General features: G+C 42.0%; 1 protein-coding gene across 14 annotated transcripts in view; it reads right to left on the reverse strand.

Moving 5' to 3' along the window:
- mbnl2 (muscleblind-like splicing regulator 2) overlaps positions 1 to 22,446 on the reverse strand; it is a 58,370-nt gene extending 35,924 nt beyond the window's left edge. For 5 of the 14 annotated variants that reach the window (XM_048979975.1, XM_048979981.1, XM_048979976.1 and 2 more), the window contains exons 1-2: positions 16,458 to 16,716; positions 4,941 to 5,802 (exon numbers count right to left, since the gene is read on the reverse strand). In XM_048979975.1, coding sequence (XP_048835932.1) covers positions 4,941 to 5,114 — 174 coding nt within the window. In that variant the 5' untranslated portion in view covers positions 5,115 to 5,802; positions 16,458 to 16,716. Of the gene's footprint in view, positions 1 to 4,940; positions 5,803 to 16,357; positions 16,381 to 16,457; positions 16,717 to 20,867; positions 21,007 to 21,316; positions 21,699 to 22,355 lie in introns of those variants that run through there. The other 9 variants (XM_048979980.1, XM_048979983.1, XM_048979982.1 and 6 more) reach the window with 6 other exon arrangements.
- Positions 22,447 to 24,025: the final 1,579 nt, after the last annotated feature.

Raw genomic sequence — 24,025 nt, forward strand, 5'->3', positions numbered from 1 at the left:
TCCCATTAATTCCTTAATTAGTGTTATTTTTTACCATGTTGACAATACTTTTCCAAATAATGAAAAACATCCGAAAATAGTTATTTTCCCAGATCTTCAGGAAATACTGTATACCGGGGGATACAATCGCAGGAAAAGGTTTGGATGATTAACTAATGGCTGGACTGATTAAGCTGGGAAAATGGGTCCAAACAGAACCCAGTTAAAGTGAATTTCTCACCCCAGGCCGGACGGGACTTCAGACATCTTCATGATGGACAGTGATGAAAACCAAGCCCTTTCATAAGGGCACCTCTGCAGTCTGTCACTCCCACCATATTCAGAAAGTCAGCGGCTGATTAGCCGAGGGCTCTGATTCCGAGGAGCGGTTAACGAGCCACGCTTCTCATTACAGCCTTTCCGTCTCTCGCCCCAGCTGTGCTGCTGCAGTGCAGTAAACAAAAGCCCAGACGGTGTCAATGGCGGCAAATTGGAGTGAGAGGCTGCATTAGCTCTACATTCAGCTCCGCCCAAGATGCGCTCCAGTTATTTAAGATCTAATTAGGGGGCGAAAAAAAGAGAAATACTCTGTGGACTCCCAACTTGTGGCTGTTAATGTTTCATGGGCTGATATAGCTGGCACTTCTACATTCCTGAAAAAAATGAGGCAGTCGCACAGCCATAGCAGATATTCCTGCTCCCTTTGAGCCTAAGGAGGGAAAATAAGGGTGAGAGGATTAAGGGAGAGAAACACATCCCTGAATGGGCTCCACTTATCCATGTTATCAATCAGCCCTGGCTGATTGAAGGTTCCGTATCTGGAGTGTTCGCGTCCATGCTAGAGGGTGATATTCACTCATCATAGTAGAAGTCACATATTTATGGCACAGAGACATGACACTACTGTCAACAAACGCAAATGGTGACAGCTGGTGGAGCAATTAAGGATTGAGAAGTTTTTTAATCGATCATCTCGCAGCATTAAGTATAGCTCAAGTGCCAAAACTGGCTATTATTTAAAAAAGTAACTTCGTCAGCTATGAAAGCTTCTCTGTATCCCCTTACATGCATAAAGAGGCTGCGTAGGAACAAATGTTTAATTGTCTGGGTTAACTGCCCATAGGTAGAGAATGTCATGTGACAGTCTGCGCTGCTACCTTAACACAACAGACCAGCTGACAGACGGCATTTCCTGTCAGCTGATGTGTGTCTGAGAGTGGAGCAGAAAGACTGCGGGTGTGCGTCTCCTTCAAAAGAACGACAATGTTGTACGAGACAATACCAACGCTGAGATGATTTTTATTTAGGGTACGGGTGAGCTAGGATTGCTGTGTAGATGGGGCAAAGCAGGCCGAATCACTCCACTCCCGACAAGGTCGCAGCAGGCCCGCTTACGCTGCAGAGGGGAGGCCTCCAAGAGCAAACAAAGGCCTATCATGTCAGAGTCTTGTCCGTGTACATTCACGAGATAGAAACAAACAGGGACACGTTCACCATGAAGAAGCCAAACACTAAAGAGGATGACACCAAGGAGTGATGGCGAAACCCAACTGGGAATAGTAGCAATGACAGACCAACTGATTGGTCCCACAGGACCGATCAGCACTCAAAGTCTCGTGGAATGTCCCAGTGTGAGCGTTCAGCTCTCAGAGGAATTATCATCTGAACACGGCCAGTGATCCGCAGACATAAGCATGGCCTTCAATGTTGCTTTTACAGGTGAGCCATACAGCTCTGCATCCTGAAACTGCAGTTAAGAAATAAATATTACTCTACTGCACTGCAGTAGCGTAATATGCAGTGTGCACCGGGCACACTAGCCTTCTGAACGTCGTCTTATTTTGTGCGCTCCTGTTGACCGATCTTTGATGAGGATTCCAGTGTTTTACTAGCTTGACAGGAGACGCAGAAGGAAAACAATGCTTTATTAAAAGAAACATGGCACATCTGAAAATCATCTGTGACGAAGAATGAGTGGAGTTACAGGCCCACAGGAACAAGCTAATGTTTTTATCCACCAAATTTCACAGAAAGACCATGTCTAGATCTTCGGAGAGCGAATGCCTCTGTGCTTAACGCCACTGTGTTCCAAAGACAAAAGAATGCAAAACATCATTTTAAAAGGCGAAAAACAACTTCAGCTGCATCCCATGCGCGACGTACACTTGGTATTCCTGCAGCTTTCATCCCACTGTCAGTGTCAGTTGCTTGTGTGCAGGACCCGCAGTACAGAAGCCAGTTCTGTCTGCATTTCATTTACAGCTGCGGCCTTTCATGACAGCAAGCTCACTGCAGCCACAGCGCACGTGTCAGTAACAGACAGCACTTGAGGCTAATGGGCAAACAACAGGCCATTCAGCAGCAGGGACCGTGACATCATCACATGACTCTGGCATTTGTATATTTTCCAGGCAGATATTGCCCCCCCCCCCCCCCCCGCCTCCTCACTGTCACTACCCGCTGAACAAAGACGCGGTATGATTCAGAGGTGGCAAAAAGGCAAGTTCTGACTACATTTATCAGAAAGTAAAATGCATTTTCAGTAATTGTAGGGTGTAACCTTTTACAGTTTCATATGGCTTTTAACAAAAAAGACTGTTAGCCCAAAGTGGGTGAAATTCCAGCCTATAGGTAAATACGACTCACACAATTCTCTAACTGTGACTGACCTTTAAATGCTGTAAAACTTGCTGGTATATTTAGAACGTTTCACTGGTTCTTGAGTTATTAATCATTAAATAAAAAGCGAAAGCCCACTATTTTTCCCATTTCTTTACGGGCTCTAATTTGTAATAAATCGAGTAGAAAAAATAATGAAATAATTACTGTGGAACTGTTCTTCTGAGCAAAGGCTGGGGTTCAAAGCTCAGTTATGCCATCCACCAACTGACTTTGATTTCTAAATACAATGACTGACTGTTGTTATACAGAAGACAATGTGTATTGTTCTGGAGTTCCAGGTCAAAGTTCTGGGTGTGGTCATTTAAAAACAAACTTTTTTTTTTATGGAAAAAAAAAACAACAACATTATTTTAGTGGCGGTGTATATTTCTGCTGGGTGACTCGCCATGTGACAAGGCATGCTCAGGAGCGTCTGACCCAGAGCTCCATTAGTGGCTGGCCGCCCCTCCCTGGCCGCAGCGGGTACAGCCCGCCACCACCAGCGTGACCTCAGCTACAGAACCTGCTGATGGATGGAGTTGGGACACCCTGCGGTGGGAGCCGCTGCCCAGGCCCCAGGTGCGAGGTCAGCTCGAAGGGCGGGGCCCTGCATTTTAACACTCGCCCGTTCCTGGTGAAGGGCGTGGCTGCCAGAGGCCCACGCTTCCAGAATGTCCCCCCCAAATTGACTCAGTGGGACAGTGATCCAAGGAGGCAGGACTGCACCCAGAACTTTTGGAAGCAGAGGGCTTGGGGGGGGAGGGGGTATAAATCTTGTATCACGCAGGATAATTAAACAATGTGCTGCACCAGTGATAATCTGACAAGAACAAAAAATAAATAAATCAATACTCAGACCTGGGAGATGAAGTGTGACGTAGGGGGAGAGAGGCCCATTAACGTATGCTGTACAGCTAACACGCTAACCGCATACGGTAAAAGGGCATTACAGTATCCACTCACAAAGGAAAAGGGAACCGGATTACCAAGCCTTAGAGTCCACACACAACGGTGTAACACATGTGGGCACTCGCTGGTGTCCCCACTTATTACAACACGCTTCTGCCATTGGGAGACATCCAGGTAAGATTTAAACTGGGAAAACTGCAGCACATCCATTACAATTAACCTGTTAATCGATAGCTGCATTTAGCTGAACAAGGCAGTTACTAACTGCCAGTCACCGGCTCCGGCTGCATTAATTCCCTATTCTACAGGCTGTACCTTATTCATAAATCACTTTTTCATGATATCCTTTGGCATCTGCGCCATTAGGCTCCCTGTCCTAGGTATTAAGCATGAGCAGTCAAATATGTGGTGCATTTTAGAGATATTTCAAGGGAATTCCACAGAGAAACACTGAAGCCCAAAAATCAAATATCCCCCCCAGCGGGAGTGAACCCTGAACTTTAGACGTATGCGGTGCCTATAGATGTGGATGATGCAGTCCGGGGATGGGCTGCTGCCATACGCTACATCTTTGTGGGGACTTTCCCATTTCTATGGGGTTCATTTCTTTGCGGGTCTTGGAAATCCCAAAATAATGACCTGAACCCCTACGCAGACCTTACGAAAACCATAAGTAACCAAACAAAACATGATTTTTGGTATTTTCAGTTTTTTGATTGCATTCAAAAATTTTGATAAAATGAGATTTATTCTTGTAACGATGGGGAGTAGGGGTAGAGAGAGAGAGAGAGAGAGAGAGATTGGCCTCCGGTCCTTGTAAGGTGTGTTATGCAAGATTTCTGCCTGGTGAGATCCTTTGGTCCTCACAAGTATAGCGAAACTGGCACGCACGAGCGCACGCACGCACGCACACACACAGCTATCATTAGCCAGAAACAACCAGAAACCACAGGCACACTGAATTCAAGCCAGATATTTTCTGCTGTTGGAAACAAACTTACAAAAGGCAGAATTTCTCAGCGAAGAAACTGATATGAAAATAATGTGGATACTTCATAAAATTACGCAAATGAAACTCCATAAAAAGCGCACGCTGGACTGGCATTAGTGGTTGAATATTTTATCACTTCTGTTTAGTTTGCAATACTGCCATCTTTGGCAAGGATGGCAGCCAAACATCTTAGGCCTAGTCCTGTTAATCTACAAGAGGAAAGTGAAAACATCAATCTCACTTACTTTGGGAAAAAGATAAAACAAAGACCACTCTGTTACGCTTTTCTCCTCTGCCTAGTTCAGCTAATAAAACTCCTGTGTTGGATTCAGAATTTAGCACAAAATGTTAAAAAAAAAAAAAAAAAAGTGGGTAAGAATGAGTTCGTGGTGTGGCTTACCTTTAGCGAGTCAAAGCAGGCAATAACTCTTCCATTTTCCACCTGGCAGCTCTTGGGTGGGTGTGCAAATTTGCATTCCTCGTCACTACGTGAACAGGTTCCCCTCTGAAACTGCCGGCACACTTCCAGTGTCAGCCATTTTGTGTCTCTTATTGAAGTAATGTTTAAAGCCATATCAAAAACTTTTTTTTTTTTTGGGAGGGGGGCTATGGAGGTTTGGGGAAAACAGAGAAAGAGAGGAAAGAGACAGAGAATTTCTATTGGTTTAAAAGGTGTATTTAAAAGCAATGCGCATGTGGGTGGGAGGTGGAGTGTTTAGAAATTCGGGAGCTGGCCACCTGCTTGTTTGCAGAAAAAAAAATAAAAAATTCAGATCACAGACAGTGGAGCGACAACCCACAAGGCAGCAGCATGGGGGGGCGGAGAGAGCTATCTATTAGTGAACAGCTACTCATCAATAAGAGTGTCCCACAGGCTGGCCCGAAAAAAGAACATGCTCAGTAACGCACTAGACTGACCGACCGTCCAGGAGCGTGCGTCCTTCTGCCGGCGGGCTACTGCTATTTCGAGGCTATGGCACTCCTTGATAGAATATTAAGTGCAGGCAGACTGCGTGCTGGTATTGATTAAAGCGTTCCAGGGGAGTCTCCCCTTCCTCTTGTGCTTTGGCGGGGTTTCCCACTCCGCAGTGTGAGCTGTCTGATGGAGCGCGTCTCTGTCGCGGGGAGCCAGGCCAGAGCGCGATGAGCGACAGGGCGTCGCGGCTGAGGTATCGTCCTGTGCGGCTCAGCCTACGGTCCCTTCCAGAAGGGCAGCAGCTTCAAGTAGGACGTGGTTTGACAAGGCACTTTCAGTTCACGATCTGTCAGGGGTAAAAGACAATGGGGGGAAGTGGATCACTAGGCTGGCCTCGCAACATCAGACAATGGTCAAGCACATAAACACACTTATGCTTACCCGGTGTCAAAACGGTTCATTGTACTTATTTGCACTGAAAAACAACCAACAGTAAGTTTAATGGCTGAAATCTGTCCAACTTTCCATTTCCAGGAATAAGAGAAAGACTGAGCCTGACCCGATGGTCAACAGATGTCAATGTACTTCGCACAGTATCCAAATAAATACATACATACATAAAACTGTGCAATTATAATAAGCAATTTTATTTTTAGATCAATGTCTGAAACTATATTTAAAATATGTGCTATGAAATCTTGCTATTACCAACCACTATGACCAATATTTAATATTAATCAGTAATAAGTTCAAAATGCACTCAGCCCCAGAGGCAGCTCTAAAAATGTTTTATTCCTGTTTTATTACACTACTAGTTTTTTTACCCTTTCAAATCCTCAACAAGAAGCAGGCTGTAAATCGTACTTGTCCCATAAATATGAGCCATTTCAATCACTGTGTGTCTGGGAGCCAGACGTGTTTTCAAGGCTGGTCAGCTGCCCGGGGGCTGATGCGAATACTTCGCAGGCGCTAATCGTGACTTTGTTCAATTGTGCTCACAGTGCAACCTTCCAGCAGGCCAGAAGAGAAAGCAGAGGATAGTCCTTGCACTGCACAATAAGGCTGCATAATGCAGTAAGCCAGCACAGGATAACCGCACCTCTCACTTCCCCGCCCAATTTGCGCTTGACGCGAGCACCAGCCAATCGAAACACTTATTGCAACAATTTTCTGGGCAGCCACCCAGAAAGCTGAAAAGAGGCCGAAAAGAGGCATGTCTCTGCTTTCATCATGAATCTGACAGGGCCCAGACAGGCCAAACTTCAAGTGAGCCACTTCAAGCGTGTTACAGCACCGTCTATAGTTTCGGCTTCAACCAACAGGGAGAAAAATCAAGTTTTAACCCCTCGGGTACATTTGCGTCATTCGAAACAAATGTCCATCTCCACGTCGGCCACATGTGTGAAGAAGCCAACGCAGGCTAAAGTTCTGCGACGGAGTGCAGGAGCCCCCGGAGCGCCTAACTCAGAACCTAGTGACTCCTAACAGCTTGGCATCCTCTCTGGGAACATCTGGAAACATTCATACGCGCAAAACTGGGAGAAGGGAGAGGCAAAGGGGAAGAAGAGACGGGCGCTGTAAGCCGACGTGGTAGGGATTCAGCTTGCACGCAGACAGCAGAGTCCACTCACCGCATGTGGTAAACAGTAAGGAAAGCCAAGAGGCCACAAGCTCAGACTTCTGTGCTCATGTTCAGTGCCGAGGCTCAGAATGCGGTAGCTACACGGCAGTACATGTTTAGACCTGAATCTTTAAAGTCAAAGTAATGACTAACTGCTGTACACCTCTCCTGTAGAGAACTTTACATTGTCTCTCGAGCACCGCAGAAAGCACAGAAGAACCTGTGCCCTGTTTTTCCTTCATTCTCTGGTTATTTAATTTTTATACTAGAGTCAAAGGAAGCCAAATGAACAATAAAAAAAGCACGAACAAACATGAAATGGCTAACCTTGTTTCTCAGGCAGCTACTTGAATTTTTGAAAGCTCACAATAGTGCACTTAAAAACCTCACTCCACAGTATAAACCATTTGGCATATTAATAAGCAAGGCACATAAAACATAAAAAGTTAAAAAAAGAGGAGGGGACTTGCATACACACACACAAATCAGAATTCCAAATGCAGTTCACCTTCCGGAAGTTCGACTGCGCTGTCCTGCCAGTACAATCATATTTAAAGCCTTTACAATTGGCCAATGACTGAATGTAAAGCCACCAAACCACATTTCAACCAACTATTTCAGGGATCAGACACAGTAAGCACATAATAATCTTTTGCTTTGTGGTCCCAAATTTCCCACAAGTTATTGGTCACAATCACAATACAATTTTATCTCGTCAAAAAATATTTACAAAGGAGAAGTGTACTCCATGGCATTCAGGACGTCAGAGAAGCATTCAGACATTGTAAAAACAGATATAATCATTCTGTCTGTTTAGAAATTGATATACTAGGCATTTCTTAAATAAATTAGCAGAGTCGCACAGCTCAATTCTGCTGGCACTTCATGGTATGTTTAATAATAAAAATAAACATACTACCAACAGCATACAGGTGATTACCTAAGAGTACTTTTCTTTCACTTTACAAATGTTGTTGCTAGGGACCATATTTGATGAGATGAACGGATGCATAGCAACAGCGAACCCATTGCTAAAATAATTCCATTATGACCATTTCATAATAAAAGCGACCTAATTTGTTGAGCTGAAATGATACTTCAAGTGCTGACTCCATATCGCCACCACACCCACGAAAAAAGCAGACGCTCATTCTGCTTTTGACAGACACAGGGCATAGAAAACCAAACCACCAGCTCATCTTATCCTTGTAAGTTTTCCAGAAATTCACATTTGTGTCTTACATTATCATTATTATTACCATTATGCTCATCTTCTGAAGTTGTCTTTTTGCCCAGAAGACTGTCTGTACAATCAATCATTTCCACATCTTCAAATTAAATACTCATCCCTAAATATAACACAGGAATATTTACTTTTTATTTGTTAGGCTCTTCCACCATAACCAAGACACTGGAAATTGATTATCAGAAAGTATAATTTTAGCAACAGAAATTAAGCATTTCTTAAGATATATAACAGTATAGTAATTTGTGAAAACTACAACAACATCTGTATCGATCAAATATAAATGTTATACATGTTACCTGAAGTTAGGGGGAACCACCGGAATGTAAATGCCCTCAATCACAAATATAAACCCTGTCTACACCCCCAAACTGGTGCTATGATTTTTGTTAGTTCTGAGCAACAGAAACAGACCGTAAAACGCTGAGAAACATCACGGATTTAAAACAAACGTGGAACTTTCTATACACGGCTCGTGTCAAACCGAAAAGTCCATGGAGATCAGAAAGGAATTTCTGTCCAAGTTTATTTGCAGAATGACCAGTTTTATTCACCCTGTTCTTCATTGTTTTGATATTCTATTCTACACATGGAATGACCATTGTGAGCACGTCCACACTGAATAAAGATCTCTCTCATACTACGGACCAAGAGACAGAGCAGACACCTTTAGATCGTCATTAGATCTGCAAGTCGGACGATGATATGAGGCTGAAAAATACTACTAATTAATACAGAATGCAACTTGATATATTGTGAAGGTTTTGGGTTTTTTTTTTAAAGAAAATATTTCTTGAAATAAGATACGTAATGTATTATTTGCTTGTAAAAGTACTGCATTTATTGGGCATTTCTGTTACTTTGTTACTAACTACATCTGTCTGTATATGAATCATTACCAATTACCTATGCATCTATTAAATACCTTACCGAAATAAATGACAAAAGCAAATAAAATTCAAACCTATATGGAGTATAGCAATATCATACGTTGTTACTGATATCCAACATCCTAGTCATATGGAAGAACATACACAAAAAATTTCACGATATAACCAACTACCCCATTTTATTATAAACCTACATAGAAAATGAATGGTTATGCTTTGATACTAGGAAAATGTATAGATTTTGATCTGGAATTTTAGAAAAGCTAAACAAATCATTTTAGGTAACCGTTTAACTGGTTCACAAGGAATTTCCGAATCTTGTGAACCGTGTGACAACTTCAATGTGTGTCCTCCACAGAAGCAGATTCAACTCCCCATTTGAAAACTTTAGTCAAGGAAAGAAAATCTAATGAGTTCCACGCGGACATGTTTCTCTGGGCTTGAATCACCAGGGACTGGGTGGGGTGATCAGAAATGGGAAATAATCCCCTCGGACACCAAGGTGACGGCAGAACACACCGGGGCGGCCTCAGTCCCATTGGGCAGGCTTCGCTTTGTCAAAATTCTGAGTGGCTCGATAACCTCTGTGGGGCCCCCCAACTAAATTTGGCTTCCCAAGAAAATAAAAAACCACAAGGGAAAGATGGGAGAAAAAAAAAATAACATTAGCGCCTAGGCCAAGCGGCTGGCTACTCGAGCCCTTGCGGCCGGCGCTATTCAATTCATGCTTTTCCCTGCCCCTGTGCTGGGAGACTGTAAGGCTGTTTGTTGACTCACACAACAGGAAGCTGTGCCACTGCTGGGGAGGGTACTGCTGTGCTAGGAATGCCAGACATGAGACCCCCCCCCCCCAAAGCACCAGAAATCACCACGAGCGAAACACCCAGTAAAGACCCTGTCTGCAGATTATCGCAATTATGAAATTATGAAATAAGCAGCTCCTTTTTAGGCTCTGAGCACAAACTCTGAGCAAGGGTTTAATTATATGTTATTCCCAGAAGATAATAAACTCTTCTGAATAATCAGGTATGAATTACATCAAATGTGATCTTTAACAATTTGTCTTTCATTCACGTTCCAAAAATACATTCGACAAACATATGTAACACTTCATGTAATGATACGGTTTACTCAGTTTCAAAAGGTAATCATGAATGCAATGTACTTATTTGAATACAACTCATGAATATAATGCCAACATCATACAGCGTACGTCCCAAAATAAAAATCAATAATGATACTATAAATCAACTGAAACTGCCTTCACTCCTCATGAGAGTCAGATGTACAGAACTGAATACCAATTTAAAAACCACGCTAGCGAATGGCAGAATAGCAGTAGGCCAGGTGGCAGGGGGGAAAAGCTCATCATTACAATCCTTTTGACGTTCATGGGACTCATTCTGAGATTCCCAAAAATGCCAAGGACACACGCTGGGTCCCCAAGATCGGCACCTCGGTGCTTGTCGTCCAGGAAGAGAAGGCGTGACAATGGACACGCCGGCGACATGCCCCCGCTGCTGAACCTCCCCCTGAACATGCCTCGAGGATAAAAACGACAGATGGCACACAGGTAGGATGGTGGACGTGCTACTCTTGTTGCGAGCTGCACAGATTAATTTTATTCATCTTTTCATCTCAGAGAGGTGATTTCCGGGGGTATAGCAGGAATGGGCACGGGGGCTGTTTCAGATTCCCACGGAAACAAATGGCTGACTATAGCTAACTGGAATAAAAAGCCTTAAGTTAATTAGGGTTACATATCTGGCCCATTACTGCTGCAGGTTTATGCGCATTTGATTCCACAGGCATGTGAGTTTAGTATATATGCAGACAGCTTTTCATACAAACAAGTTTAATTGTTATTAATAATACACTTATTATGCAGGAGGAAAAAGAAAATCAGAAAGATTCTATGTGGAAGCTGTTCTAGTGAGGTGATCCAGCAAGACAATGATAGTGTGAAGGACTGCAGACGGAGATAGCTTCAGCCAGGGAGACCCCACATGAGAGGGGACAACCCCGGAAAAGGCAAGCATGACAAACTATGGATTAGAGTGGCTTATGCCTACTGCTAAATGAAACTCTTGCATTAATATAGTCATCTAGTTTAACAGCAGCGATCCAAACCGATGATGGTAAATGTTGTGACCTTAAAGATTAAGACTGCTAATCTCTTACCTGAATTGATTTTAGTCTGACAGATACAAGTATTTCTTATTTTGGATTACTCAATATAATGCTACATTTCATCTTATTTTAACTGGCACCAGAGTGGGTAGTTTCGAAGCTGGGTTATATTGTGGTACAATCAAAGGAAAAACCCCATAACTAAAGAACTAATCTGAATTATAGGTCATTCTAAAGTGACAATCAACCCTGTGCTAAAACGAGCAACATGAAATTAGGCCAAAGTGGCCACTGTGTCTTCTTAGTAAAATATTTAGTGTCGAAATCCCCACTCATGACAAATCTGCAGGCCCCTTTCACCCTTATGTCTGCACTTAAACAAGTTCTTAAGGCGCCCAACTAGCTCTTGAAATGTGTGACTCCATGTTCAGCTTAATACAGCAGCTAGCAACAGAATTTCTTCCGTTAATCCCCCATTTACACTAGGAGTTTGTTCCTAGAAAGCATGAATTTAGGAGAAACTACACTGTATAAATACATATTTATAAATAATATTCTTGCTATACAGATACTAAACAGATGAGGGTTAAAATATTTAGCATTTTGTGGACATATCAATAGTAGTTGATAGAATAGTATTATAATAATCATAATTGTTAATGAATTTTGCAATTGATTAGTTGCATTGTTGTTTTGCTGCATACATTGTATATAACGACGTCACCAACTAGCAACGTTAACATCGGTCTGATAAGCCTAGTTCATACTTGACTTTTCTGCATACGGTCATGCACAAGAACTCTTAGCTGGCTACAATTGGCGCATGAGTACAGCACTGATATTCCCCCAGTCTGGCAGAGGGAAGTGTACTGTATTTCTCGTACAACAAACACAAAATTAAGCAGTGTAGTGAAATGGATAAGCTATTATGAAGAGTTTTACAGTCGTTTCTAGGCTTGGGCAATATTATGGTAACACAGTATACTGTGGTATTTTAAAATCTTTGTGACAAAAATTAGCCAGGACCCCCTCCCCCGTCCCTCTAGAATAGCGCTGCTTTTGAAAATACCATCAAAATACCATATACAACCATTAGCAAGCTAAATATGGTGGAGACAGCAGATCTTCGTTTCTATGTTACGTTGAGACTTTAAATGGAGATTATCTACTCAGTAAAGCTTTTATTACAACTGTGACTTCTTAATGCTGTTTAAAGAAAAGTATTCGCATTTGTCTTAAACTGTTTTGACTCAACAATATTGATTAGCCGATCACCTTATCATACGATTAACTGAATATCAAAATCAGTTTTTACAGCCCTACTTATGTTGATAAGCAAGGAACAAGTCCATCGTGACCCAGACTACATGATATCACCGTGGCTTCTTTCCTGTAGCCATCCAACTCCTTAATAAAAACCCTCGTAGGATGTCAATAATCCCATCACCTAGATGCAGTGTAATCACCCAGGAACAATTCTCATTGTCTGGCCGTTTCTCTCCACTGTCTATTTGCACTACATCGGTTAAAAATATTCACTGTAGTGAACAAGAGTTATTGTTTCTCACCTGCTTCAGGTTACCGGTCTGTTCTGCATCCGTGAAGTCTGCACACTGCTCTTTGCATACTTAGCATATCACTCATTTGCACGTTGTACTTGTATGCAAATATTTCAAAACATCTCTGCACATTTTCCTGGAAATTTTCCTATAAGTGATTTAGATTTTTAGTATATTTTACAGTGATGTGGTTCTGCTGAATGTCTTGTAATACTGCCCTGTAGTTCATGTTTGGCACCAAAACCACAACCAATTCTGGTATGTTTGCACAAATTGGCAATAAATTATTCTGAGTTCCGAGTAATAGTTTAACTCTAAATGCTAACAAACATAAGCGCAGTAGACTGGGTCTGAAGGGGAGAAATATACAAAGCGTTTTTCTCCCCAGTTCACCATCATGCAACTCTGCATCAGACTTAAAGCCGCATAACCCTCTAGGGGCAACCAAGAAAGTAGAAAGAAGCTATAACATGCTCCTACAAGTCACAGTTCAGCAACAGTAATGCCCAGGGCAGTTAAGTCCATGTGAATGAGCAGTACGTCTCTCTACACACCACAGCACCCTGTCCTGCCTTTGCGAAAACTTATGGATACCTAGGCTGACTTACACCCTTCATCTGAAGGAGAAATTATGTTAATGCTGTTCAGCACCTAAAACCTCCTGGTGAGCATTAATATTTAAACAGCGTGTCACTGAGCTATGAGTGAATGGGAATAAGCTCATACACTTACACTTAGGCAAAACATTCAGAGAATGAAACACCTTGTAAGGCAGTAATCTACGCCAATCTTTAGCCAAAATATTGGAATAGAAGATAACGAATTAGGACACAAGGTACTGATTAAGAAGGCTATATTGCACAGTTTAATGTTGTCCTATTACCGCAAAACTATAATAACGGGAAAGACCATTTTGCCTAAACACAAAGTTGTTTTTAGAAACATGACATAAGATGCACGAAGTAAAGTACTCACTAGTCATACCCCACAGAATTTGCCATTGCCAGCCAGGGTATAAATAACTAGCTAGACTGCTAAATAGCTCATGTTATCGAGGCTGGCTTGCAAGCTAATCAATGTTTGGTGTCTGTGTACAACACCTATGGGTACAAACACATCACTGTAACCATGCTAAACAGAGTGAGGGTTTGTTAGGTTATTGCTGGGAATTTTCCACTTCCTGAGGAAGCGCAGATAGGCGGGTGCCGATTGGCTGGGGGTAAACTGAAAACGGTTTCCTTGACATGTGCTTTCCCCACCCCTTGGCCAGCACTGCCACAAAGAATGCGCTCGCAAAGACTAAATCAATGTGTTAGGAAAGTGTCTGAATGATTCTGTCCATGCTTCAGCAAGTCTTCTATGTTTCTGAAGCTATTTTGACTACTTCCAAAGTAACAATCATGAACATAAGAAGATAAAAGCCATACTAAACAAGGAACATACATGCCACATATAGTACATTTACTTAAAATCATATTTAGTTTTAACTTCAGGGTCTGTAATACACTGTTTACTTTTCTGTGAAAAAACATATTACGGCATACAGCATCCAAAATGATCCATCTTTATTTAGTCTAGCTGACTAGGACTGGAGTTCTGGCCTTATTAAACCCACACAGCTGTTCCACTGTCCCATTTTGAAGTATCAAAACAGAATACAAGAAGAGACCCTTTTCTGCTTAACCAGAAATAACTCGAAAATCTTACCAAAGATATGCTTCTTTGTAGCTGAATGTACATGAGACAACATAGCCGCCTAAACTATTCGGTCTCACCCCTCCCTGCACTAGCATTCTTGTTTTTATGGCAACATCAAGGGTCTTTTTTATTATGACCTTTGGAATGAATGGCATTTTAACAGCAAAAAAGGTTACTAGACTAAGCAGGTTACAGGCCAGAGGCAATGCAGATTGTATACTGAGTCAGCAGATGAGTGTGTCTCATATTCCAATAGCCTTAACAAGGAACTGAACTACTGTGACCTGAATTATCCTCATCTTGCCAATGTCTCATTTCTCAATAAGACCATTTACTGCTTATCGGCAGCCATGGTTATACCTAGCAGGAATGCCAAATCAATGTCTGCCTTTGTGTAAACTTCCCGATGCACTGCTTGTGCCATTCCCCCACAGTCTTCAGAATGTTGAACCAATGTGTAATTTAATTATCCAGTTGCCTTAACCACACACCACTGGTTCGTGAGGTCTGGCTGCTGACGAAGCCCCAGTGACCTTTGCGTAGAGTATCACACCTGCAGCCCTGCCTCACTGTTTGATAAACTGCTTTTCATAGTGAGCCTACTGAAGCCTCATGTAAAAATGAGCACCTCCATTTTGAAACTCCAAACCGAAGCATAAACACTTCAATTTCATTTTAAACGGCAAACCAAGGACAAAATTGCCAAAGATAACAAGAATAATACTATGTAAAAATGAGCAACAAAACCTATATAAAGCTACGTAAAAACCAACCAAATGACCAAGCCATAACTACATTCTAAAATTGTTGACCCAATGATTCAGCTTTTTTAAGCACGTAGTATGTATAACCTTGTAGTATGTAGTATGCTGTATGCATAACCTCCTTCAATATTCATAATGTTAAATGCTACTCAAAGTGGTAAAGCTGAAATCACAACTTGCGAAAATAAAACAGGGCTGACCGTCTTTTGGTGTCTGTTTCAACATGCTCCAAAATCAATTTAGGGAGTAGCTACCGCTTGCAAGGCCTTGTTAAATAAAGAGGCATTGGTTTTGGTCTCCCTGCAGCCTTTTAAACAGGAAGGGCAGAGACTGTCTTTCATTTCAAATACACCCTTTTCCTCTCTAAATGTTTGCCAACTGTTTGACATGAATCCGGTCTTTCCTGCCGCTACTTTCCGAGCAACATAGCTCTTGACGTCCTTCTTCTTTACAGGTTATGTGGCTGGAGACAACAGCAGAATGTTTTACCAAACACTTCAGAATAATTATAACGGACATAGTGCCTCGTTAAAATTGCACAACATCCCTGCTAATTTCAAGTCCCAACATTCACTGCACATAACATTATCTTGTAAAGGAAGGAAATAAAATGAATCCTTAAAAACACACTCCTAAGACCACTGGATGTCCATACAGAACTGTAACCTTATCTTAGACTGCCAAAATGCTACAAAAGAAAAGCAGGAATATATATATGGATACATACATATACTGAGGAAGATGTGAAACATGCCTAGCTATTACAGACATTTCTCCACGAGAGGGGAGAAAAAACGTAGGTACTCAAACTCAATAGAAACTGTGTCACAAGCTTTCCCTTTCCTAAAGGTCGGGAAAGGCAAACTCCCCTTCGGAGCCGGTCTCACTGAGCGCAGCGGAAGGACACGTCGGCTGCACTGCGAACGCAGGGGGAACTGCAGCAGCCCAGCACCGCAGGAGCGGCTTGTGGATCCAACGTACCGGCAGACTCACCACTCCCCTCTCCCCACATGGTACGCACCACACTGCAGCAAACTCCCCTCTTTAAACAGACCAGGAAAAAAAAAAGAAAAAAAAAAAAACGTGCTCCCACCTCGCTCCGTTGAGTCCCACAGCTTTCTCCAGCCTCTCTTTAACCCTGGCAGAGAAGCATCTGGCGCAGCAATCGGGCCCCTCTTGACTAGGTACTATCTAAAGATAACGACCATGTGAGTGGTTGTCATTCCCTGCTCCCTGCTGTCTGCTCAAGGCCCATGCCTAGACTGGGGGGGGTGGTTTCTTTCGGCGACAGCGCAGAAGAGAGAAGAGTGTCTGCTGAACTCGCCAGCTCAAACATTTCCAGCTGCCCCCACCCCCAGCCCCCTCCATACCCTTCCTGCCGCCAGCCTCCAGCAAGGCCCGCCTCCTAAGCTCCAGCCTATAGCAGGCCAGACTGCAGATCTGCCTCTCATAAATTGGCTGCAATGCGCTGACTGGCGGGATGACGTAAGGTCCTCCAATGACAGGCCCATAAATGCTAATCTAAAAGGCATTTCCTTATTTTCAAGTCAAGCTAAACGGAAGCAATTGTTATTCTTCCTTTAAGAGGAAAAAAGGTTTTCCTTTAGCAGAAAGACGTACCTGCTAGTGACATTGTGGTTTTCCTAAAGCTGGTATGACCACTGTTTTAAATTTGGGGGAAAAAATACATGTTAAATGTTTATTAATGGTCTACTTTGTGATGGATTAACTTAGGGGAGACACACGGAATCAGTGCAAATTACCAGCCCAGGGTATTATACACATTCTGATTATTTATACACAAAAAGAATTAGGACTCATAAAAATAACAGCAACTAAGAACATATGTTCACCATAAACCACTAACTCATTGTCTGCCACTGCAATCATCCAGGGAAGCAAAAAACAACAAGCTTTCAAATTTTTATTCATATCTCTATAATAGGAATAAATTCCACGTACAGATGTTTCATAAGTATTTTACTACAAAGCTTAATTAAAGGTTAGTAGCCTCATTTTTTAACATGCTGAATGCTCAAAATAAATTTTTAATTCTTTGGAAAATCACAATGCAACCTACAGAAATAAATTTTCTAGAATTACCAAGATAAAATGTTAAAAATAAAAATACGATTTCCTCAACCAGACTTAGATCTGTATCAGTAATAAAATAAGAGTACCACACTTGTTTCAAGTGTGTCGCTATGCCAAAGCCATCAAGCACACATACCAGGTCAAGAAATATGTCACGCAAGCCCACGTGCAGAAAGTTTGGGTGCTAGTGGCCATAAGACAGCTCACCAATGTTGTTTTTTTTCGGCACAACATTACACAGATTCATTAAGCAAGCAGTAGAACAGTAAAAGGTCTGTTTGAAAGCAACATTTGGAGAATTCCCCTTTCTTCCAGGGTTCCTTCCTGAGGCTTTGAGACCACAGTAAACAATATGTGCATTTCAGTCTGTTAGGAGATAAGTTCCACTCCATCTGGTCATGAGCAATGGGATACAGACTATTTCAATATGGATGACATACTGTACTAAGAAAATTAAAAAAAAATAACTGAAAGTACCCGACAAGCCAATCATCTTCCAAATACATATCTTGGAAAGGGTCATGAGGGAAGGTGGGGGAGTTGCTAGAGCCCTCCCCAGGTAGCACAGAGGACAGGGCAGGGATATCAGTCCAATACAGAGCACATTCATCACACAATACGGCTGATTTAGAAACACCTATTAGCTTAAATACATGTCTTTGATTTGTGGATGGAAACTGAAGCATTCGGAGGAAACCAACATGACAAGGGCTGAACATGCATACTCCAAACACACTCAGAGTATGCAGGATTCAAACCCTCAACCATGGAGCTCTGATGCAAAGGTGCTACCTATCATGCCACTATCAAACCTCAGACCTCTGAAGCATAGTAGAAAATGTAATAAATGTGGTTTTCGTACTGTGACTGAAATTTTCAGTTTATCAAAAATCGTTCTTGTGAATAAAAAAAAAAAAAAAACATGGCTCACCCTTTAACAGGGAGACACAGCTAAATATTTTACCCACAATTACAGAGGACTAACTACTGAAGCAATCTGCACAGCATGCATAAAGAGGCACATGCAACATTGATATTAACAACCCTTTAGAAAATTAGTAACATGTGTAGCAAACAGCCCTGTGATAGACTTGCATCATATCCAGCTGTACCCCAGCCTTGTTCCCTGTTCTGCGTGGAACAGGCTCCAGTTCTCTGCCACCCCACATACATACATGTAAACTTCCATACTTAAAGGGATAACGGATTTTATTAGGTTTAATATTGTATGAAAGAAGTATGACCAATATTGCACGTATTAAACTGTAGCAGAAAATGGACTCTTTCGGGTAAAATATGTAACACTCCTTCCTGGCCAAATGGTGCCTAAACCTCTAATGATATATAGAATGCAAATCCCAATATTATAGTGTCTAACGACTTCAGGAAGTCTGGCAAGATGGTACTTGATGTCCAAAAGGGTTTCCTTCACAGTGACCAATTAACAAATGTATCTGATGGGCACGTAAGAGTGAAGAAAGTGGTTTACTTTCGAAACAGGGATAGTGCTTTATTTCCAAGTCAGTCATAAACCTCCTGGCACAGTAGGTCTAAGCATGGCACCTAATACAAATTTTTGCATTGATATCCAGATGTACAAAATTGCAAACAGGAACATTTTGTGCTGGCATTCTCAGAAGAAAACAATATACTAAAAAGTGCCATTATTTAAGATGACTACACAGAAAAGTCAGTAATGAACGAATATTAAATTCACATTGAACTTAAAAGTTCAATGCCATTATTAACACAAAAAGGCAATGTCCATTTCAGAAACCTACCAGAAAAACTCTTAATTTTTAGAAAACAGTATGTCTTTAGCGTACAAAACACATTCTTACCGGCATCACACCTACTGTGCCTAGCAATATACATAACCTACATAAGACAACGAACATGATCGCAGCCAGCATATGAAACCCTCAAATCCACAAACAAAAATGCTGCAAGATTATCATCTTTAATCCCGTTCACAACCAACAGGCGCCCATCTTACATTCCAAAGTAATGACAGCGAAAACATGAAGAAATCCAAAAATCTTTAACGCTCTCCATTGCTGAATGTTAATAACAGAAATCCATTAAGAATTTATGCTTATCACTACATTCGTTTTTTTTTTTGTGTAAGCTGTCCTTTGACAGATAAAAAGATGTTGGCATACAGTGACTGTCAGGCACTGTGTACTTAGCTGGGTAATCTTGTGTAAAAATGTGAATACTGTACTGCCAAATGACAAAGGCCATCTTTAATTATGCAGAAGTTAAAACACATTGTTCTACAGAAAGGCAATACATTTGCTCTAGATTTAAGGACAGTTTTATATATATATAAAACAGTATTCCCTCATTTTTTAAAATTTACCTCATAAATGGCAGACATACATTTTATTTGTATACCTGTGAGCAAAACCATACAGAAATCTTTCAAGCCAACAGACCTTAAAATCAGATAATGGAATTATGTTCTATTTAGGTCAGACATGCATTAAAGATTATTGAGATTTACAAAATCATCTTAGTAGCTGTCCACTTCTATACCAGTCACTATCAGCAATTCCAGGCATGGGCAAATAAGTTAATATTCCGGTCAACTGCGTAACATTATTGCAAAACGTTTGCAAATGTTTACCAATGATCTGCGGCGCATGTGCAATCCAGCCGCAGAGGGGAAATGCCTGTAACTATAAATCAATATCAGTGACTAACGCTTTCTGCAAGTAATATTACTTAAATTTCAAAGACTTGTAGGTAAAAGATACGTCTTTTGCCTAAAATGTCATACAAAAACACGGAAAGCATTAGTTTCCATAGTTTCTCTGGCAATTTTCAAGTTAAATTCTTTCTGAATTTTCAGAAAATAAGGTACCGGACTCGAAAATTGCCGGCAGTCTGCCCGTTTTGTGGTTTAAATACGGCATTACAATGGCAACGCAAAATAACAATCACGCACGTACTCAACCATCTTACACTTTCTCTATATTAAAGAAAAACAATGAAGAATACGAAATTCAGGTAATATTTATACGCAGAACTTTTAAACTTCATGACTAATTCAGTTGGCCGGCAATCCGGGAATCTCAGAGAAGCAACGCGAGGGGGAGACAGACTTAACCTCTAATACCGCAACATCAAGCGCACTGGTGTTCTACCTACCTGCAATGTCACACTTTAAGGATTCCCAGATTTTATTAAATCACGTATTATGCCTTCTAAATATGGGCTTTTAGCTTCATCCGGAGGGATGCTAGCCGACCCGCAATGGCGTACAGGTAACCAGTACTGCCTTACTTGTCAACCAGAACATAACATATATGACATCGGTTTTTATTGCTGAATTTTACCATCAAGTTGTATTTAAACATAAAAGTTGTAGCCATTTCCATAAGAACAAACATCGCGAATTAGGTACCTGTCGAATTAACACCGATATGCATATCGTATCTGTATAAAAACTTGCAGGTCAGCTTCGTTCCTGTGCGACAAAACGGCAGGAAGCGACCGGAACCCACAGCCGACTGTAGGGCAGCCCAGCCCTCCGCGGGCCGTCGGAGGCGCGAGTGCGGTCGGCCGCGCGGTCAGCCGCGCGCCGCAGCTCGCGCCTCCGGGCGGAAGAAGCCGAATCGCGATCCGCCCGCTAACGTTAATGCCCAGAAACGGAGAGCCAGTGGGGCGGTTTATACTGCGGCTGGTACAGTAACACGGGGTAGCCCGTCCGTAAAACAGCACAGGAGGGGGCAGAAATTAATGAAACGTATCGGTATAATGGATAGAGACTGCACAACAAAGCGGGCGGCGTCCTGTCACACGCGCCAGGTCTGCCGCCGGTAAGTTAGAGAAACCGCGCAGGAAACTCCTCACCTCACCTTCATCACCTGCTCATAGTCTCCCGCAGCAAGAAGCCGACTCGGGCCCACCGAACTGCCGAAAACAAGACTTCAAGTTAAAATTAAAAGAATAAAAAATAAAAAAAAACTGTTTAATTAAGGCCTACTGTTTATTAAAAAGAAACACTCTGGTGAGTTAAAGCGAAATACATTCCGCAAACGGACGCCTGCTTTATTTCCTCTTTCTGCGCTACGGCTGGACGAGCTACAAGACCTTCTGACAGCTCGTAAAAAATAAGGCTTACTGGAAGGGGTTGGCCACACATCGACTATAATTGGTTCCATATCTGCATCTACACGTATCTGTCCACGATACCCGCTGGGTTTTTATATACAAAACTGCCACAAATTAGTTGTTTTTGTACGAACCGACGCCTCAGCTGTACAAAAATATCACTTTATGGAAATACAATCCAAGTGCGACCCCCACGAAGTATTGCGTGTTGGTAGCTTCCAAGCGAATGTCAGGAGCCCCAGGAAGGGCAAGGGTCTGCCTGTTACCTAGGAAACAGCAGGGAGACTCTCGGGCTTTACTGAACGCATCCCGTGGTTTTCATCCACCGGGACTCCTGGTCACTAGCACCAAAGTATTAAAACGTATTGATATTCACTCGTGCGTTAAAGTGCACCTTTCCTACTTACATGGAAACTGTGGTCAATTTGTGCGTTTGTATGTATACATGCATATATATTTAAGCTCCCCTTTGTAGCATTATAGAAAAGTCAAATCGAAAGGAGAAAGATCACCGATAAAAATCAATGCCTAATTTATAATCGCCCCTTAAAGCACTGAACAAATAAGACTCCGAAAATTTTCCAATCGTCAACCATATATTCTGTAATACACCCTCAGATAAAACAGGGAAAATTTAAATGGTTCCTGAGTTCAATTTTAAAGTCCAATTTTAAATGAAGACGCCGGTATTGCCATCACTGCGAATATATTTTTTAGTTAGAAATGCATCCAGAGGCGCATACATTTTTTTCAAAGAATTTTTCCATTAAACCCGAACCTGGGCACTGTTTCCGCGGAGCCCATGCGGGCTGTCTTCGGCTGGGGCAACATTTGATCCGCATCAAGTCAGCAAAAGGGGGCGGTCGTCGCGTAGGTGTAGCCTATTACGCGTCGCGCAGCTGGGAAGGGAATACTTTCCTTTTTTGCAGTTAAGCAAAGAGTGGTTCCTTTCCTTAAAACAAAGTTACCCGAATCACGTGGCAGTAATACTCATATTACATGACGTAACGAGTACGTTTTGTTCAGTGGCGCGCTGGGATTGTCCAAGCGTTGCCTGATTTCTGATTTTGTAATCGGACACCGAGTCCCCTTGCCCCTTATTCTGAAAATCCCGCACACCTAATACCTATCATTTAAGAAAATGCACAACGTCTGCTTTAATGTTGGTAGTCTAGTGAGTAAGTTATGTTTATGAATAAGACATTTCCATTAAATGCAAAGGAAAATGCAATAGTCAATGAAGCTTGGAAGATATAAATAAAATTACAGAAATGCATTTACTCAAAACAATTACTTCGCTGGTTACACGGAGCATAAAAATGCATTCTTCAAGACATGCATATGCACTCATATACTGACACAATGAGAAATTGACGCAATATGGCGTTTATTGTTTTTTTTTTTTTTTTTGAAGATTCGTGCAATTAGATTTTTTAAAAGCATTTTACAGCGGTGACAAAAGCACAAAGCTGTAATTAAGTCAAGATAGGCAAAAAGGTATCACTAAAACAGTACCACAGCCCCAGAAATGGATACGAATGCTAAAAAATGTGAGAATAATATGTATACAGATACAATTACTAACCACTTTTAGTCACTGCACATCTCAGTACTCTAGTTCAGTTACTACACATCTGAAAAAGGATGTTGACCAGGCTGAGACTAGAAATAAAATTTCCAAGTTCTATATTTAAATCATCCCCCTCCCCTAATGTCATCCAGCCAGTACACAAAAGTATGTGAACTGATGTGGGTTAAAGGGAGAAAGAGACCGTTTGGATCACATTAATGGGTTTAATGGGTGCGCGGTCTAAATGCAGTCATGTGGAGAGCAGCGCTAGTCAACAGCTTATGTGTGGAAGGCTTTAGACTGTCTGGCACACTCTGGGTACTCTGTAGTCGACCCGTTCTTGGGTCCTGATTGCATCCACTGCAGTGTTACGCCAGACTTGGACAGCTGATGTAGGACCTTGCTTAACCCCTACCTACTTACCTTCCTCCTTTGCCCATCTTCCCTCCTTCCCCGAGATGTCTTCAGCGGTTGGGCCAGCAGGGCCTGACTTTCCTATTTTTCTCCAGCAGCCCCCACTAGGTGAATCAGCATCAGTGTGTGTGGGGGATCATGCCTCACTGGTTGGGCCGCCCACTCGTTAACAGTGCTCTGCTCATTATCGAGGCTTTCATCGACCAGCATGTCATTTAATTGTTCAGCATTGTTCCTCCCTTCCTATCCCCTTCTTACCTTTTCTCTCTCAAAGACAGAGCCCAAATGGAACATTAACCCTTGGGCCACGGTTAGGAATGTCCTGCAGCCTTTGATGGCAGATCACATATTCAGACCCCAAAATTTCAGCAGTGTACTTCCATTAACATTCTCTGGGCTTCTCTCGTTTGTGTCTAGCGCATTGCGATGAGCACCTTAATGGTTTAGTAATGTAATCTGTGCAA

This window comes from Brienomyrus brachyistius, chromosome 16 (assembly GCF_023856365.1).
Source record: "Brienomyrus brachyistius isolate T26 chromosome 16, BBRACH_0.4, whole genome shotgun sequence".
NCBI classification, from domain to species: domain Eukaryota; kingdom Metazoa; phylum Chordata; class Actinopteri; order Osteoglossiformes; family Mormyridae; genus Brienomyrus; species Brienomyrus brachyistius.